General features: G+C 38.8%; 1 protein-coding gene and 1 pseudogene across 1 annotated transcript; both read left to right on the top strand.

The window, feature by feature from the left end:
* The first annotated feature begins 2,529 nt into the window (after positions 1-2,529).
* On the top strand, positions 2,530-15,855 carry LOC101133490 (ATP-dependent RNA helicase DDX39A-like; annotated as a pseudogene).
* On the top strand, positions 15,825-16,538 carry LOC101130581 (ferritin heavy chain-like). Its single transcript, XM_055360189.2, has one exon. It carries the CDS (start codon positions 15,864-15,866, stop codon positions 16,404-16,406), a length of 543 nt encoding a protein of 180 aa, XP_055216164.2. The 5' UTR covers positions 15,825-15,863; the 3' UTR covers positions 16,407-16,538.
* Positions 16,539-19,692: the final 3,154 nt, after the last annotated feature.

The following is a 19,692-nucleotide window of genomic DNA, read 5'->3' as shown; positions in this document are numbered from 1 at the left end:
ACCAAGGAGCCACTAAGATGTGCCTCTTTTGGACCCCATTTCCCAGGTGCCTGGTGTCCAATGGTGAACTACACATTGTAACTTGCGTATCCGAATTGAGCTTGATTATTATTGCATTATAAAGCAAGATGCAGGAGTATGTCACTTGAGGCTTGGGCTTTCATAAACATGCAGTTAAGAACAATATTGTCCTTGGTCCACTTTCTGTTATTTCTCTTATGCTGATGATTCTATAGAGGTAAAGAGTGTTTAGAAACTTTACGGAATAAAATCGTGGCTGTCTAAAACCAAGACTTCCCCAAATTTAACATTATTTCAAAATCTCTTGAGGGAGAATATAGCTATACATTTCTCGAGTATGAGAGTACCCTTTATCTTTCCTTATTTACCAGTGTGGCGCCTTCATAAATGAACTGCTAACATTGACCTTGCTACTCAGCTTAATATTCTGCTTCAATTCTTGAGTCAATTGCTAACAGATAAATATATTTTATTGTCACAGACCAATGAATTTATTGTTAAACTCTTGAGTAAAAACAAGATTTTGTGTTTTGTTTTTATTTTTCAACACAGCTCTTTCATCGGTTGTTGTGATAGCACTATTAGATATTTAAAATACCTGTGCTTATGTTTCTCTTGTTTGAAAGCAGAATGAGTTTTTGAAAAATAGAAATAAACCCCTAAATTAAAGATAAAACCACTCAATTTAATGAGAGTTTAACTAAGGTGAAAAACCAGAAGACTGGATGCATTAAAAGTAACTTTAAAAGGAATAACAAATATTCTTTTACATAGCTTTAAAAGAGAAACTATAACTGATGTTGACAAGCTTTCCTACTTCTGAAATACAACTCATTCCATTAATCCTATATATGTCTACATTTTGTCAAACACACCTTACAGTTAGTAAGTCCAGGCAGTCATGGAGTTGAGCTACTGTCAGCTTCCTTGGTCTCCCCTGTAGTAGTCAGTAATTGTGAAACATAGAAAATGCTTCTGTTGGCTGCGATTCTTATGAAGGAAGAGAGTGTGAAGACAGCTGTATATAGCAGATGAATTGGTAACTTAATGAGACCAGAATGTTACAACAAGTTTAGAAGTGAATATTCTTGAGAGGAAAAGCAGCTCAAGTTTGTGATAGGAATCCCCCAATTAGTAATGTAAACGGAGAAGCTCAGTTAATTACAGTATACTAATAAAACTATGAGGTAATCTTTAAATTCTGAACTCACTTTCCTGCAACATTATGGAAGAATGTGTCTTATCCTTTCTTGTGTGTTTTTATAGGAACTAGTTTGAACTAATCCTGTACAGAAAATCCACCTTCATCGGAAAAGCAAGGTTCTTTCTGTTGCTGAGCATATCAGATTTCTGACAATGAATCCATTGTTCAAGATAGAAAATATTTTCATAATAAACCTGCAAGAAGTATTCAAGATGTATAAACTTGTTCACATATACCAGAACAAAGTTATCTTTTATCAGTGCTTCTGATGGCACCATTACACATTTAAAATATCTGCATCATGCTTATACTATATTCTCCTGTCTAATTGTGTGTTGTAAGCAATTTTTAAAACAGTAATTGTCATTGTAAAAGCTGTGCACTTCATTTTCTAAGAGTGCTGTAGGAATTAAATCAGCCTAAAAACCTATGACCCGTGGATTATCCGGTAAAGTGCAAGAGAGAAGCAGAGAAATTTGGACCTGCCATTCCAATTAAAAAGGAATTTATAGTCCAAACTAACATTCATAATTTCCAAGAAAATATAAAAAAATAGGGCCAGGCAAATAGACTCACTTATTTTGTCCAGTTGTTCAGGGACAGTTCAGTTTAATGATCAGTTCATTTATTTATTCAGCTCTTCTATCATGTAATCATTCATTCATAAGTTACTTACTAATTCCTTGGGGCACAGTAATGAGGACAGTAGCGAGTAAAGAGTAGGCAAAAGTGCCGTAGAGTACCTTGAGTATTTTGGTAGAGGAAGCACAAGGAAGTGCCTTGTGCACTTCCACGGGAACTCATGAATGGAATTAAGCCGATTCAGAAGGTCAGGGAGGGAGGTCTCCGAGGAAAACATGTTTAAGTATAAATGGATGAGATTGTTTCACATTTGAAATGGAATCACTTGTGGATTTCCATGTGAAATGTCCTGGTGTAAATCTGAAGATATTTATGTGACCAGAGTAAGTTAACAACCCACTAGTCCAGATCCCTTGAGGGCGGGACCATGTGCTGTGCGTCTTTGTGTTTTTGGCACCCAGCAGTCTGCCAAGAGTGTGGTGCACACACAGTACATGCTATTGAAATAATTCATAAATAAACAAAAGCAATGCCCAGTTTGTTGCTTTTGCAAAACATGCCAATTAGGTAACACGTATTTTCAATTATCAATAAATATATATATATTTTTTGAGACGGAGTCTCGCTCTGTCACCCAGGCTGGAGTGCAGTGGCGCGATCTCGGCTGACTGCAAGCCCCGCCTCCTGGGTTCACACCGTTCTCCTGCCTCGGCCTCCCGAGTAGCTGGGATTACAGGCGCCCGCCACCACGCCCGCTAATTTTTTTTTTTTTTTGTAGTGGAGACGAGGTTTCACCGTGTTAGCCAGGATGGTCTCGATCTCCTGACCTGGTGATCCGCCCGCCTCGGCCTCCCAAAGTGCTGGGATTACAGGCGTGAACCACCGCGCCGGCCTAAGAGCATGATTTTTGAAAAATCTTATTTTTCAATTTTGTTTCACACTATATTTCTGATTTACTGGATTTGTTGAAACTTAACATGTCTGTAGACTGATTTGTATTTCCTCAAAGCTAAGTTGGATTTTGATGTAAGCAGTTTTGCTACTAATATTGGGTAATACTGGCTTAATCTAGGCAAATACAAACGGACCTGGTTTCCAGAATTGCCTGGGGACTCCATTTTAAATCTGAAAGTTCTTCCATGCCTTTTAATAATCCTTTTCTTGTATGTTATTTATTTTCATCATGATGCTTAATTCTTACTCAGAACTTGCTAAGTAGAAAAAAAAAATTAAAATTTCTTTTACTTTATGAAAAAGTCAAATATTTCCACTTTTTATGTTTTCTTCTTATGTTTCCCCTTTTCTCTCCAATATTACCATCTGCTTGTTTTATTCCTGTTCCCAGTGATACCCGCAGTGAAATTTCCATCCACAGTCTCTGTTGATTTATGCTCGGCTGTGTTTATTTCTGGCATTGCTAACTTTCTTGATATGTCTGGGACTTGGGCTTATTACACTAACTCTAGGTTCAGGTTTCCCTCTCACAACATTTACTCCACACCTACTTTGAACTTTTTTTAAGATGAGAGCTTAAATTACTAAATACGTTTCTTTCCCACTACAGATTTCAGGGCAGAAAAGAAGTGGTTACAGGGGAGAAAGAGAGTTCAAAATGTTCAAAAATGCCCAACTGTTTTCAAAACTTGGAAGTGAGGACGAGCATTTTTCCTTAATTGAACTTCAGATAGATCAGTCACCCTAGCAGTGGTTACCCTGGGGCATGTTCCCAGCATCCATTAGGCTGGTTGGCATTTGAATTGGTGATGCACTTCTCTCCAAACCCCGATAGATACCTGATGTTTAAATGGGCTTCTGGATTGCAAACCTTGCAAATGTCCTTAGAAATCACAGAGTGTGCCTGGGTGAAAAGGAGGATCTGCTCATGTGTAGCCAATGTTTGTTTGCAGCAAAGGCCTGGGCTAGGAGTTTTAGTGTGGCCAACCACTCATTTTGCAACAGATCACTGATGAAATTTGATTGTGGAACTTTCTTTTTCAATCCAGCTGTTAGTTTACATCCTGAAGGATAAGAATTGATCACTCTGCTAATTTTATCCTCCCTGCTATAACTGCAGATGTTATTCAGATTCATAGGCAACTGATTGTCCTAAAATTTTACAGAGTTAATTGTCTCCAGAGATGTCATCTACATATGTGGATATCATGAACAAGGTGCGGGTGATCAATATTGAGACTCCTAGTCCAGGCCTTTGCAGCAAGCAAGCATTTGCTGTAGAAGAGCAGGTTGCCTTATGACTCAAGTGAACCCTGTGATTTATAAGGAAGATGACTTCTTTAACCACAGAATTCTTCACTTCAGGAATATTTACAATGCCTCCATGAAGTGGAAAAACTTCAGGTATTATCCCCATATACCTCAGTTTGAGAGAATATGAGTATATGATTAAAGGATGTGGATAAGCTTCATACAATGCAGCAGTGGCCAAAACAGCAGCAGCAGCAGCAGCAGCAAAACTTTGACACTGGAAAAAGCTCCAAGTCTGCGGTTTTATTTTTGTTTAGTTAGAGATGGAATGCCACACAGTAAATCTATCAGTTCCAAATGCCAAATTAATAGAAGTGTTAGTGTGGCATTGAATTAGCAAAATGAGAAGCAGGGAATTGACAAAGAAAATGAATTATCCTGCATCTTCTTATAAATTCAATAAGGAGATGCAAGATGCAAGAAATAAATCACCTGAATGGAACAAGGGCCAGATGGTGAATATGCATGTGCACACGCATGTGTATATGTCATCCTCTGACATGGAGACTTAGCATAAGGCAGGGCTGGGGTGCAGTGGGCCAGGAAATAACCTTGCAGTTCTTCTCAGTGTCCTTGAGCTTGAGGTAGTACTGCTGCAGGTGCGTGCAGCGTGAGCTTGGTCTCGTCATCCACAAACACCTCCATGGGATCCTGCATAGACTTCCTGCACACAGGCAAGATCTCCTTGCTGGAAGCGGAGAGGCTAAGGTGGTGGCTACAGTGATGTTTTGTGAATAAAGAATGACCCAAAATGTGAAATGTTGTAATTAGTAGTCTTCATCTTTAGAGGATTTACTTCTAGCTACAGCTCTCCAAAACTGGAAGGAGGGAAGAGAGAGAGATACTAAGATTTTTTCTTCCCTTGGCATACTTGGGTAAAATGACACATTCTAGATACACCAAGGGCCACCTGTGTTGATAGAATAGCATCTACTCAAAGCCCATCTATTGTAGGATTGAAGCTGCTACTAACGCAAGTTACTTGTGAAATGGGATAACATTTTAGGCTATCTGTATAGGCTTTGGGATCTAAATTTTCTTCCTTTATTCCATACCTGGTGGTTTTACAGTCTACCATTTGCCTGAGTCAATTTCAAGATGTAGCAAGACACAGTCCCTTCCTTTACAGAATGAATGTACTATCCAGTGTAAAATATTGGTGATATAACTTGATAAATGCTATAGTGGACAAGCACAGACTTCTGTAGAATCACAATCTAACTCAGAATTTGGGAAATGATGAGGTAAGGAAAACCACTCAGAGAAGATCATGTCTGACTCAGTCCCCATGTGGGATTCCTACTCTTCTTCCTGACTTTGAAATGTCAGAGCACTGTGGCACCCAATCTTTGGTTCTCTTCCCTTTTCTATCCTTATAACCTAAGGCTGAATGAAGACCTATCATTTTAAATTGCATTCATGCACCACACTCACATCTCAGCTCTGCCATCGCCCTTGGTGTGGAGCCTCAGAGTTTCACCTGCCCACGTCCTCTGTAGGTGTCTGCAGGTAACCCAAATTAAGCCTGTGCCAAACTGACCTTTGGTTTTGTTTGTTTTTTACTCACATTCTTTTTCCTCCTCTTGTATTCCCAAGTTCACACCATTTACAATGCTGCTCAGGCCAAAATGCCTAGAAAACACTCCTAACTCTTTGCCCTGCTTATGTTTTAAACAGATTACTTCTCACTGTGTCCGTCAGCACCACCCCAATTCAGACACCCAGTCCCCAGAGTGAAGTACCTTAATAGTCTTTTAAAGGTCTGCCTGTGTGATGTTGTTGCCACAGGGTTCTATCTTTGTCCTCTAACCCCTGCAGAGCTAGTAGCCAGATTCCATCCGCACCCTCTACTCATTGGTATGGCAATGACCTTGGGAATTGCATCCCCTCAATTCACAGCCAAAGTAGGAGGGCTTGCAGGATGGTTCCTGTTGACAGGGGCTGCTTTATGAGAAGTCTCGCCAGCTCCATCCCTGCCTAACTTCTCAGTCTGGTTTTTTTTTTTTTTTTTTTTTTTTTTTTTTTTAATTAGCTGGTAATTCTTTTTTTTTTTTTTGAGGCAGAGTCTTGCTCTGTAGCCCAGGCTGGAGTGCAGTGGTGCGATCTCGGCTCACTGCAAGCTCCGCCTCCTGTGTTCACGCCATTCTCCTGCCTCAACCTCCTGAGCAGCTGGGACTGCAGGCACCTGCCACCAGGCCTGGCTAATTTTTTGTATTTTTAGTAGAGACGGGGTTTCACCGCATTAGCCAGGATGGTCTCCATCTCCTGACCTCGTGATCCACCCGCCTCAGCCTCCCAAAGTCCTGGGATTACAGGCGTGAGTCACAGTGCCTGGCCATTAGCTGCTAATTCTTATAATAGATATAAACAATTAGCAACTGCATCGCCTCGTGGCATGTGGAGGAGAATGAGAAACCAGGGCCCTGCCTCTCTCTGCTCTCAGCAACATGGCAGAACAGGATGTGGAAAATGAGCTTTTGGATTATGAAGAAGAGCCCTAGGCGTCTCCAGGGAGCACTCTGGTTCCCCGTAAGAAAGATGTCAAGGGATCCTACGTTTCCATCCACAGCTCTGGTTTCTGGGACTTTCTGCTGAAACTGGAGCTCCTGAGGTCCAGCATGAGTGCATTCTCCAGGCCACCCTGGGTATGGACATCCAGTGCCAAGCCAAATCTGGGAAGGGCAAGACAGCGGTCTTCGTGCCGGCCACTGTGCAGCAGATCCGGCCTGTCAACTGACAGGTGACAGTCCTGATCTGTGCCACACAGGGGAGCTGGCCTTCCAGATCAGCAAGGAGTGTGAGTGAGCACTTCTCCAAGTAGATGCCCAGTGTCAAGGTGTCAGTGTTTTTCGGAGGCCTCTTTATCAAAAAGAATGAAGAATTGTTGACGAACTGTCCTCGTGTCATGGTGGGGAGCCCTGGTCGGATTGTGGCACTTGTGCAGAACAGGAGCCTCAACCTGAAGAATGTGAAGCACTTTGTGCTGGATGAGATGCTGCGGTGGCTGGACATGTGGCGGGACATGTGGCAGGCCACCCACCTGATGTTCCAGCAGAAGCAGTGAATCATGTTCAGTGCCACCCTGAGCAAGGAGATCTGGCCTGTGTGCAGGGAGTCCATGCAGGGTCCCATGGAGGTGTTTGTGGATGACGAGACCAAGCGCACGCTGCACACACCGCAGCAGTACTACCTCAAGCTCAAGGACACTGAGAAGAACTGCAAGCTTTTCGAACTCCTGGACATGCTGGAATTTAAACAGGTGGCAATCTCCATCAAGTCGGTGCAGCCCTGCATGTCCCCAGCCCAGCTCCTCATGGAGCAGAACTTCCTGGCCATGGCCCAGGAAGAATGCCTGTCACGCTATTAGCAGTCCAAGGATTTCCAGCAGTGGATCCTGGTGGACATCAATCTGTTTGCAGTCAGTTGCAACATCCACAGGGATATGGAGGCTTGGGAAGATACTTGGCATAAACCACTGGCTGCAGACATTTTTCTTTATTTATAAAATCTTCGACGGCCTCTGTGCAAATCTGTCGATAACTTCTCTTCTACTCTTTTGTCATCATCCACACCATAATCCCATCCACTTCACTGGAGGAATTTACTGAGGCAGCCCCAAGCCTGTATCTCAGCAGGTTTGCTCAGAGTCCCCATGTTCACTTTCAATCACTTCCTAACCATTGTAGGAATTGAGTGATTCGACATCGTCTTAACTATGGCATGCCTGAAGACTCGGACACCTACCTCCACCCAGTGGCCTGTGCAGGTTGCTTTGGCACTAAAGACCTGGCCATCACTTTTGTGTCTGAGGAGAATGATGACAAAGTCCTCAATGACATCCAAGACCGGTTTGAAGTTAATGTGACAGAGCTTCTGGAGGAAAGCAACATCTCCACATATGGTGAGCAGAGTCCCGACCATGGGCCTCGACGGCCTGGAGTGGTCCTGCTGTCTGTGTGTGGCTTCCTGTGTGCCAGGTGGGTCTCTCTTTTGACTGTCCAAAAGCTGCAGATTTGTGTAAGAATATTATTATGGAAAAAAACCCCCAGATAGTTTATAGATATCGCCCCCTTCCCTTTAGGATGTGAGGTTATAAGGGAGGTAAGGAAAGTTTGTTTTGATTGTGCTAAGAAAGAAGCCAATCTTTTGGTTTACTCGAATTTACAAGAATATTATATCATTTTTCCTTTTGAAATGGGTCTTTTTAATACAATGCAGGCACTTAATCCATGTCTACAAAAATGCCAAACATCTGGATGAGAATAAAAATTTAGTCAAAAATAGATATTTCCAAATAACTGGATGTTTGATTTAAAATAAATCAAATAGCCTCATTTTTTTGCTGTATTTTTCACACTGAAATTGGATGCTTTCTACTTACTTGTTGGATCTGACTGTCAAAGCCTTTTTAAAAAAATGAGTAACCGAAAATTAGGACGAAGCTCTCAGAAATGCAATGGGAATGGCTCTAGGTGACACGAGGAAAGCTTCAAGAAACATCTTTCCAGTTTTGGGAAGCTCTCTGCCAGTCCTCCAGGCTGAGAAGACTGAGTCAGCCATGGAGGTTTGAGAGGTTTACTCACCAGTTTCCTAAGCCTCCAACAGGTGCAGGATTACTCTCCCAGTTCTTACTGGAACACACAAAATATCTCCTTTAATCAGCGAGGAGAAAGCACCTACAAAGGGGCCTCAGTGGACGCCTGGAGGCTTCAGGGAACAAAAGGGTTTTGTTGTCCTAGGGATAGCGTTATCCTTTGTTATGTGTATTAATTAATATGGAGGGAAAGGCAGGACTACATTTGTTAAAACGGTTTTTGGTAAATAAGTCAGCCGTTGTGCTGAGTGATTTACAGTGGGCAGAAAGCACAGTGGTCTATGACTAACATCCAGAGCACGGTGTGATTAGATCATAAAATTTTATTGTATGGTTATTTATTTATATTTCTATAAATTAAACAGGCATTTGACCTGAGTGGTATACAGATTTGCAAAAGAAAAAGTACTTATTTTGCAGTGTTTGATCAAGTGCACAAATTTGATGACCATCTCCGTGAAATTTGAAGCAGCACAAATTGATTTCTTGCTTGCTCAACTGCCTATCTTATTTTTTGTTTGATTTTAGGAAATGGATCAAAGCACACACAATAGTTAATTGCTAATACACTTCTTAAATAAATATGCTAAATGTTCTTGTTTGTTTAATGCACTGGTGGGGCAGCAAAGATGATAAAACGTTTTCTAATCTTGCTTCTTTATTGTTTGACATCTACCAATACATTGTGAGAAACTTCGTAGTGGTAGGTAAAATGGCTTTGTACAAAAGTAAGTTTTTTTCCTTATTATAGATAAGCATCTCTAAGAAGTATGATTATTTATACATACTATATACCAGAATTAACTGCCTGAATATTTTATCTTTGGGATTTTGTTGGTATCCTGGGAGCCCTAGCCCTTATTTTCTCTGGGTGAGTTAGCTCCAGGAGGCCAGGAGATGCTATTCGCAGCACCAGGGCTTGGTGTGAGGGGATGGCTGTCTGGGAGTTCAGTATAGGGCCCCAAATCATTCCTGTCAGTCACTTGACAGCAACTTCACTCCTGGTTGCCTTGAAGGTATCCTAGTCTGCCCTAAAGGCAAAACCTATTCTGACACCAGCCAGGCTGACCTAGGGCAGCCATCCTCACCTCTGAAGTGCTGCCAAAATCCACGGTGCACTCAGGAGAGCTTCACACTGCACCTCCACCTCTTCTTAATAAATATCATCATTTCATAGTTACGAGGTGCCTTCTATTTACCCAGAAAGATGAATCTGATGACCATTCAGACCTTGCAACTCTGGCTGCTTTGAGGAAGAGTGCCCTCAGTTTCCCTGAGCTCAAGGTGTTCTATTGTGACTGAAAAGTTAGCACTGAAGGAGAAGGATGCCAGTGTAAATGTTCCCTCATGCCCCTCCACTGCCTCCCTTCTGAGTCTGCAGTCTGCAATGTCCATTATACCACTCTGTATGTATTATACCACTCTGTTTGCCTTTGCCTACCCATAGCTTAGCTCTCACTTATGAGAACGTATTTGGTTTTTCTCTTACTCAGTTACTTCACTTAGAATAATGGCCTACAGCTCCATCTAAGTTGCTGCAAAAGACGTTATTTTATTACTTTTTATGGCTGTGTAGTATTCCATAGTGTATATATATCATATTTTCTTTATTCAAAAATCAATTGATGTACACTTATGTTGGTTCCATGGCTTTGCAATTGTGTACTGTGCTGTAATGAACATATGCATGCAGGTGTTCTTTTGATATAATGATGTCTTTTTCTTTGGGTAGATACTCACTAGTAAGATTGCTAGATTGAATAGTAGATCTACTTTTAGTTCTTGGAGAAGAAAAACAATTTAGCTACAATGATTCAAAATAATAGCCAAAGGAAAATCATGGTCCAGGAAAACGGAATGACCCTCAGTTTCCTTTTGTCCTCTGGCCTCCCAAAGGTGTTGCTTCTTGGAGAATAAAAACAATTTAGCTATAATGATTCAAAATAATAGCCAAAGGAAAATCATGGTCCAGGAAAATGGAATGACCCTCAGTTTCCTTTTGTCCTCTGGCCTCCCAAAGGTGTTGCTTCTTGGGAAAATACAATCGCCCCAGAGAATCAAACGTCTAAACTTCCAGGAAGTCAAATAGTAATTTGTTAAATAAAGGACTTTCCTGCTCTAAGTAAATATGGTACGAAAAAGCTAACCACCTTTCTTTGGAAGGGACTTTTGGAATTGACTCTGCTTTTATTAATTTGGGCTTGGGCTTGGGTTGAGGCAGCTAAAAGTAGTTGTTATTCTCAATGCTGTTTCTACATGAAGCTCTAGTGGAAAAAAATTATGCATGAATTAATTAAAACAACTGCAAGGGCATTTAAGGCAGGTGGTTTAAAACACAGACCAAGTGGCTTTGCAACAAACAGATTATTCCTGTATGCACGTGCAAAATGTTTGGTCACTCCATTGCTAGAAGTACAACAGCGTAGATGAAAAACATCAGTGTATGTGGGGAATCTGAAGACCACCTTCTTTGTTGGCTGTGGCTGAAGGCAGAAATAACTATAATCACTTTTTACTGCCTAAAGATTTTATGTAAGCAAACTCAAGCCATAAGCTTGAAAGTGGGATTGTTTTCTCAGCCTTTTCTCCAACTGCCCTGGACCACTTCTTATTATGCTTTTTTGCCAAGTTTTCATAGGTTTGGGTAGTTTGGTCTTTGCAGTTCACCAGTTGGCATTAGGGAAATACCCTTTACTTTTTAGTGTGGTCTCTGTTGATTACGATTTTGGTGGCAAGGTAGAGAATGAGCATGTATTAACAAATAATAAAAGCACATCTCTCAAGTTCATTTGCACTCTGAAGATGAGATTGTGAAAGGTTAAGCTGTCAAGTAAATGGGAATGCACTGAGATGGCTGGACCTTGTCCAACGGTACCTGTAGCAGCTGTCAACCTAATTAAGCCAGATGTGTGTTCAATGTAAACGGACCTCCCAAGAGGAATAATAACAGATTTCAGGCTCTGGAAAGAGACAAAAGGTGGGGGAGGGGATGCATATAAGAAGGTGAGGCTAAGATCTATAGAATGTTTCTGTTGTCAATGTCACTCCTACCTGGAAGACTGTTGGCTCATTAGTGTCACCTTGATTGAACTTGACTGGAACAGTTCTATGGGTGGGTGAGAAAAGTGGTTTAAGTGAAGTCTGGGTACATTTTCATAGTCAATAAACTGATATTTGCTAAACTCTTTCATCTTCAACACATACACACACACACACACACACACACACACACACAAAACCTTAGCCTGACTTTAAATCCTTAGTAATTTAAAAAAATGACATTTAAGCCATGCCAACTTTGACAGCCCTTCAAGGGAGTATGTGAGCCATGAGCCAAGAAAAGGACACCAACAGGCTTTCAGATGCTCTCAGATTACACGCGATTCACAAATCAGGATGCACGTTAGTTATACTTTCTGCAACCCTACTGACTACTTAAAACAAACATTCTGTAAACCGTAAAATGTGAGGTACAATAGTGAGTGTTATGTTAAAAAAACACTATAACTTCCAGACAATTTTTTCCATTCATGCTATAAAATGTCATATCTCCAAAACAGAAGTGTTTGAGAGGCAGACCTTTAAGCTTAGCCAGGAAAATGCTTCTCAGAAAATTTTCCTTCATGTCGCTGAATTTAGTAACTACCTTGATGAAACCAGTTCTAAGTTGCTATGTCTCTATGAAAATTATAAGAAACAGGCAACCCCTTTTGAGAACTTGGTAGCTGCTTAATTGTTTACAGAGAAACTTCATTGATTTTGATTGATTGACATTAAATACTATTTATTAAACAAACATGTATTTACTCTGTGCCAGACACAGTTTTGAGTACTTTATGAAATTAACTTATTTCATGCTTATAGCAACCCTACAAAGTAGGTAACATTAATAATCCTATTTTACAAAACAACAGAGCCAAAAAAGATTAAGTGGCTTACTGAGGTCACACAGCCACATTCCTAATATACAGAAATGTTGATGATCTAGTAGGATCCTCTCTTGTAGGTGGGACCAGAGTAAAGAATGTGATACAGATCTTTCCAGAATAGCATAGATTCAACTGCAAATGGCAAACTTCTATCTCAGTAGATGGAGGGGACGTTTTTCTCAAGCAAGCTTATTTGGGAACAATCAGACAAGTGAGATTAGACCCCAGTGTGACATGCAATGCTTATGTGGCCCATAAGAGGATTGAAAGTCAAGGCTGACTCTTAAATCTTGCCCAAATAAAGTGAGCATTATTTAATGTATCCACCTCAACTTTGACACTTAACTGTTCTTATTTGACAGAGTTAGTGATGGAGGAAATTCACTAAATCGTTCATTCATTCTAGGTGCCAGGCACTGTGTTGACTTCTAGAACCACACATGGTACAGACCTTAAGGAACACAGAACCTATATGGTGGATTGAACAGTGTCCTTCCCAAATTCACATCTACCTGGAACCTCAGAATGTGACCTTATTTGGAAATAAGGTCTTTGCAGATATAATTAATTCAGATGAGGTCATACTGGATTAGATGGGCCTCAAATTCAATGATTTGTGTTCTTTTAAGAGGAGACATTCACAGAGACAAAGACACACAGGGAAGAAGGCCGTGAAGGCAGAAATTGGAGCGATAGATTTGCAAACCAAGGAACGCCTTGGAACAGAAGCATTATAACCCAAAAGGCATGGAACAGATTCTCTGTCAGAGTCTCCAGATGGAAAATGACCCTGCCAACACCCTGGCTTCAGACTTTTGGCCTCCAGAACTGTGAAAGAGTAAGTTCCTGTTGCTTTAAGCCACCCTGTTTGTGGTACTTAGTTAGCTATGGCAGCCCCAAGAAACGACAGGTTTGGGTACCAGGAAATGAGGTGCTGCTGTAACAAATGCTTAAAAATATGGAAGTGGTTTTGAGACTGATTAATGGGCAGAGGCTGGAAGAATTTTGGGGACCATGATAGAGAAAACCCAGATTGCCTCAAAGAAATGATTTGTGGCAATGTGGAGTGAAAAGCAATTCTGGTGAGAATTCAGATGGCTGTGAGGAACACGGTAGAGAAAGCTTACAGCATCTGAGATAAAACATGACAGCTTGGCAGAAATATGAATGTTAAACATGCCCCTGGTGAGGTCTCAGAAGGAAATGATGAACATATTATTAGGCACAGAAGGAAAAGCCAGCCTTGTGACAGGAAATTTAGCTTGGTTTAAGATCTTGAACCATGGGTCCTATCTCCTTTATTATTGCTAGTTATAGAAATGATTGTACAGCAGAAATTTTTTGAGCTAAATACTATGATATAATAAAATTATACATATTATCATTTTCAAATTTCAATCCTTCCCCCAAATCATAAGAGACAAATCAGTTCAACGATTGATGTTCCACATAAATGAATTTTAAGATACTAAATGAGAAAGAAAAGCAGAGAACTGACTTTATACAACGTTGTTTAATCTCAGAGTTTTAGAATTGGAAGAAATCTTAGAAATCACCTAGATTATTCCTGGTAGGATGTTTTTATCCCCTTGATACCATCTCTATGAAATCATCAAGTATTTTTAATTGTTTATACATTTTTTACTTCCTATATTAATTTATCTGTGACAGTACAATTCCAGTTATTAAAATGTTTTTCACTCATATGTTGACCAGTTGGGATTCTTTCCCCCATAATGACCCAGGATGTCTCTTAAGCCTGTGTGTTATAGACTTCTAAATATCAGAAAATGTGTTACTTGACAAATCTTGTCTTCATTTCAGTCCTGTGAATTATTCTTCGCAAACAGTGTTTAAGAGCATTTCACTATCTAGTGACACTGTGTGCAATGTTATAATTGATGTTTCCTTTAATGTACGATGTTTAAAAAAGAGTACCAAAATTGGAGTAAGTCCTGATCACAACAGAACATAGCCGGATCTGCACATGTGTTGTTCTGGCACTCTACTTCTATTAATTCATATTAAAACTACATTTTACTAAAGCAGCCACTTCACATAGTTGCATCACATTATAGTTTAAAGCAATTGATTTCACTCAGTGATATTTACACACATTCTCAAGATGACAAAAAAATTGTCACAATGAAAAGTTTTGGATATTATATAAATACACATGCCAGGTAAAATATAATATGGAAAAGATTTTTCTGTAATATATTGTATATGTTAATCACTGATGAAACAGAACTATTTTTATACCCAAAAGTATTTTGGCACATGGACTAAAGGGCAAAAAGTTTTCTCTATAAATCTGTGAAAAAATAAAGTTTTAAATATAGATTAATTGAGGAGTAGGAGATTTGTATTTTTAATTAAAAATTATATATTTCATATTGATAAATACAGCGTAAAATGTTTTGGGGATGTGCAAAGATTACACATCAGACTTTTATAGATGGCCAAATATTAGCTACATTTAAAAAAAAAGCTGAATTTTTTAGATTTTATAGCAATACTGGTGACTGGTGATGAGGTATTCATAGGAAGCTATTGCATTTGAGATATGCTCCATGCCCTACTAAAAGCTAATGCCTACCTCAAATACCTGAACACCTGTAACAGATAAGGGTTTTCAACTTTTGGTTGTCAATTGCCACTTACTCTTGCCTAGTGAAAACAGTGTAGAAGCTTTGGTTCTATGGAATTAAAAAAATAATAATGCATCAACAACAGTAATAATTGCAACAATTATACAACATTTTTATTTATCAGCTATTCTTTGAAACTTCTGCTTCCATTCATTATGGAGTAGCTTACAGAAAACCAATAAGCCAACTTGAAAACAAAGAGAAAAATTTGACTAAACCATTTGTTTGAATACAGCGGAGAGCTGCCAAAGCAACTAGAAATGGAAAGATGAGGGGTTTGCAGAAAAAAAAAAAAAACTCAGAGACTTACAAGGTCATTCTAAGAGTCACCCTCCTTTGGGCATTTTTTAATTGGTCCACAGATTAGAAGCCAAGGTTTTAAGTAGAGAAATACAAATAAGAAGCAGAGAGAGACGTTCTTCGCCGAGAGTCGTCGGGGTTTCCTGCTTCAACAGTGCTTGGACGGAACCCGGCGCTCGTCCCCCACCCGGGCCGGCCGTCCATAGCCAGCCCTCCGTCACCTCTTCACCGCACCCTCGGACTGCCCCAAGGCCCTTGCCGCTGCTCCAGCGCCGCGCAGCCGCCGCCGCCGCCGCCGCCTCTCCTTAGTCGCCGCCATGACGACCGCGTCCGCCTCGCAGATGCGCCAGAACTACCACCAGGACTCAGAGGCCGCCATAAACCGCCAGATCAACCTGGAGCTCTACGCCTCCTACGTTTACCTGTCCATGTCTTACTACTTTGACCGCGATGATGTAGCTTTGAAGAAGTTTGCCAAATACTTTCTTCACCAGTCTCATGAGGAGAGGGAACATGCTGAGAAGCTGATGAAGCTGCAGAACCAACGAGGTGGCCGAATCTTCCTTCGGGATAGCAAGAAACCAGACTGGGAGAGCAGGCTGAATGCGATGGAGTGTGCATTACATTTGGAAAAAAATGTGAATCAGTCACTACTGGAACTGCACAAACTGGCCACTGACAAAAATGACCCCCATTTGTGTGTCTTCATTGAGACACATTACCTGAATGAGCAGGTGAAAGCCATCAAAGAAATGGGTGATCAAGTGACCAACTTGCGCAAGATGGGAGCATCCGAATCTGGCTTGGCGGAATATCTTTTTGACAAGCACACCCTGGGAGACAGTGATAATGAAAGCTAAGCCTCAGGCTGATTTCCCCATAGCCGTGGGGTGACTTCCCTGGTCACCAAGGCAGTGCATGCATGTTGGGGTTTCCTTTACCTTTTCTATAAGTTGTACCAAAACATCCACTTAAATTCTTTGATTTGTACCATTCCTTCAAATAAAGAAATTTGGTACCCCCACCCAAAAAAAAGCAGAGAAATCAGCACACTATTTGTTCATCTCACAGGACTAAAGAGGAATAAGCTAAAGTTTGTGACTTCAAAACAGCTGAGATGTGAAATCAAGTTATTGTTGAGAAAAGAGAGATAAAGAATTAGGACATTTTTTTTCTCCCTTAGAGGCATTTGCTGAATTCTAAAGAAGGATAAGAAGCTCATCAGAAAGCCACTGAAAAACATAATAGAATTTTCCAGAAATATTTAGAGACAGTAATCATACTCAAGAACAGTGACGGAAGAAACCTCAGGATTTCAGGTCGACCAACTGGAGGGCAGTGTCCTAGGAATGAGTGTAAGCTACAAGGAGACAGAGCCTTAAACACATTCTAACCTAGCTTAAGTTAGCCTTGTCCTAAATTAGATTAAGATGATATGCCTTGACTGAATCTCACCATCAGAGGACATGTTGCAACCTTCCTGGAGGAGGAGAACAATCCAGAGTCTCCCTGATTTTTCATATATAATATTTAATACTCAAGAAAAAATTAGCACACTTCTTACCAATGATCCAGTTAATAGAAGTATGAAAAACAGATACAAAAATAACCAAGATTAGTATGCTCCATAATGTAGAATTCAGGAAATCATAATAAAAATCTTAGAATTGAAAAATGTAATAATGGTAATTAAGAAGTTAAAAGATGAGCTCACAGTAGCTAGGATGTAGTAGAAGAGGGAATTGGTGAACTGAAAAACTGAAATTTCCAGACTAAAAAATGAGTGGAAAATAAAAAGAAAAAAACTAAAAAAAAAAGGGATATGGTTAACAAAAATCAAAATAATTATTCTCATTAAGATTTGTTTTAGACAAAATAAAAATAAGAGTCATTCACAAAAATGACAAAACATGATGGAAACATGAAAATGTAAGAGGGAATTAAGAGTAAGAGAAGATGTAAACATGAGAAAATATAAACTAATATTTACTATAAAACAATAAAAATATAATCTGATATGATGATTTAAATATATGAACAACTAATATTAACACCAAAAATGAGGTGTTAAATGCAGTTACAAGGTTTTTTGAGTTCTAAAGAGTTGCATGGGAAGCAAAATGATTGATATACATTAGTATATTATAAATAATATAACTAAATATAGATTAGTAAAATAACTGATGCATTGACCTATAATAAATAAAAATTATGTTTTAATCTTTGGCGAAATCACTGAAAATAGTAAAAATAATGCAAGTCAATGTTGAAAAATATTTAATGTCAATATGAATATTGAGCAATTAAACAAGAAATAATAATATATCCACTATGTAGTACTGCTTAGCCTTTAAAACAAAGGAAATCTTGTAATTGCAACAACATGAATGAACCTGGAGGACATTATGTTAACTGAAATAAGCCAGAAAGAAAGACAAATACCACATGATGTCACTTTTATGTGGAATTTTTAAAAGTTGAACTAATAGAAGCAGAGAGTAAAATGGTGGACATCGAGGGCTGGGGGCAGAAGTGTTTGGGCAGATGGTCAAAAGATACAAAATTTTAGTTCAGTTAGTGCAATAAGTTTGAGAGATTGATTGTACAACATGTTGATGATAGTTAACAACAATGTATCTTGTTCTTGAAAATTACTAAGAGAGATTTTAGGTGTTCTCACCACATACACACACAAAATAAGTATGTATGGTAACGCATATGTTAATTAGCTCAATTTAGCCATTCCATAATGTGTACATATTTCAAAACGTGATGTTGTACATGATAAATATATGCAATTTTTATGGGTTACTTTTAAAATAAATTTATTAATTAAAAATAAAAAATACTCTAAAATAAGATCAGAAGATTAAACAGAAAAAAGATGAGAAATACATATCAAATAGTAAAATGTGAGCTATAACCTAAATATATCAGTATTACGTTAAATATAAATGGCCTAAATTATCCAATTAAAAAAAGATTAACAGTCTGGATGAAAACAGTAACAACAAAAAATAACACCCCCTATATGTGGCTTACATAGCCATAAACCCTTAAATTTTAGGATACAGACCCTATATATAATGATTTGAAAGGAAAATAGAGGAATGGATAAAAATGTAACAAACACTATTTTTTAAAAGAATTAGTATAGTCAGTTAATATCAGGCAATATCGGTAATACAGTGAGAAAGATTGCAATTTTTATAATAGTAAATAAACTCAGAAGAAATAGAAAATCTGAATATTCCATATCTGTCAAATAAATATAATCCTTTATTAAATGAAATTTTACAAGAACAGTTTATAATAACAAGAAAATCAAATTTCTAGAAATAAACTTAATGAGGAATAAATGCTGTGTTCTGCTATGTTTATGGATTAAAAGTTTCAACATGTAAAGCTATCAGTTTGTTCTAAAATTTATCTATAAAACCAATCAAATTCTAATCTAAATTCTAGCAAGTTTTCTGTTATTTCTTTTGCAGATAATAACAAGAAATATCTTTTTTGTTGTTGTTGTTACAGATGACGTTCTTGCTCTATCACTGAGGCTGGAGTGCAGTAGTGCAATCGTAGCTTATTGCAGACTTGAACCCCCTAGGCTCAATCAATCCTCTCATGTAGGTGAGATTATAGGCACAAGCCACCAGGCCTGGCTAAGAACTTTTAAATGTTTATAGAGTACTGATGAAGGGTCCCAAGTAACCAAGACTAATCTTGAAGAAGAAAACAAAATTGAAATCTTACAACACCAAATACTAAGACTTAATATTAAACCACATGATACTTAAAAATGGATTACAGATTAATGGAATAATACATAATTTAGATATAGATGATATACACAAGGTTGTTTTATGATATGCTGTGACATAGGGGAAGAATGCAGTTTGAATAAATGTAATTATTTATTCTCAATTAGAAAATTTTATTATTCATTATTCATAATAAAATACATGAATAAATGGGTAGAACAGCTTTAGAGAACAGAATGGTCTTGACTCCTACCATGTATACACAATCGGTACAGTATATACTGGACTATACTTAAAAGTCAATTTCAGATAGATTTTAAATACACATGAGGAAAGTAAAAAAATAAAAAACTTTGCATGTAGGAAAATATTTTGTAACCATTGT

Source organism: Gorilla gorilla, chromosome 14 (genome assembly GCF_029281585.2).
Source record: "Gorilla gorilla gorilla isolate KB3781 chromosome 14, NHGRI_mGorGor1-v2.1_pri, whole genome shotgun sequence".
Taxonomy (NCBI): domain Eukaryota; kingdom Metazoa; phylum Chordata; class Mammalia; order Primates; family Hominidae; genus Gorilla; species Gorilla gorilla.
Note: the sequence above shows the minus strand (reverse complement) of the source record. Positions and strands in the feature narration are given on the sequence as shown.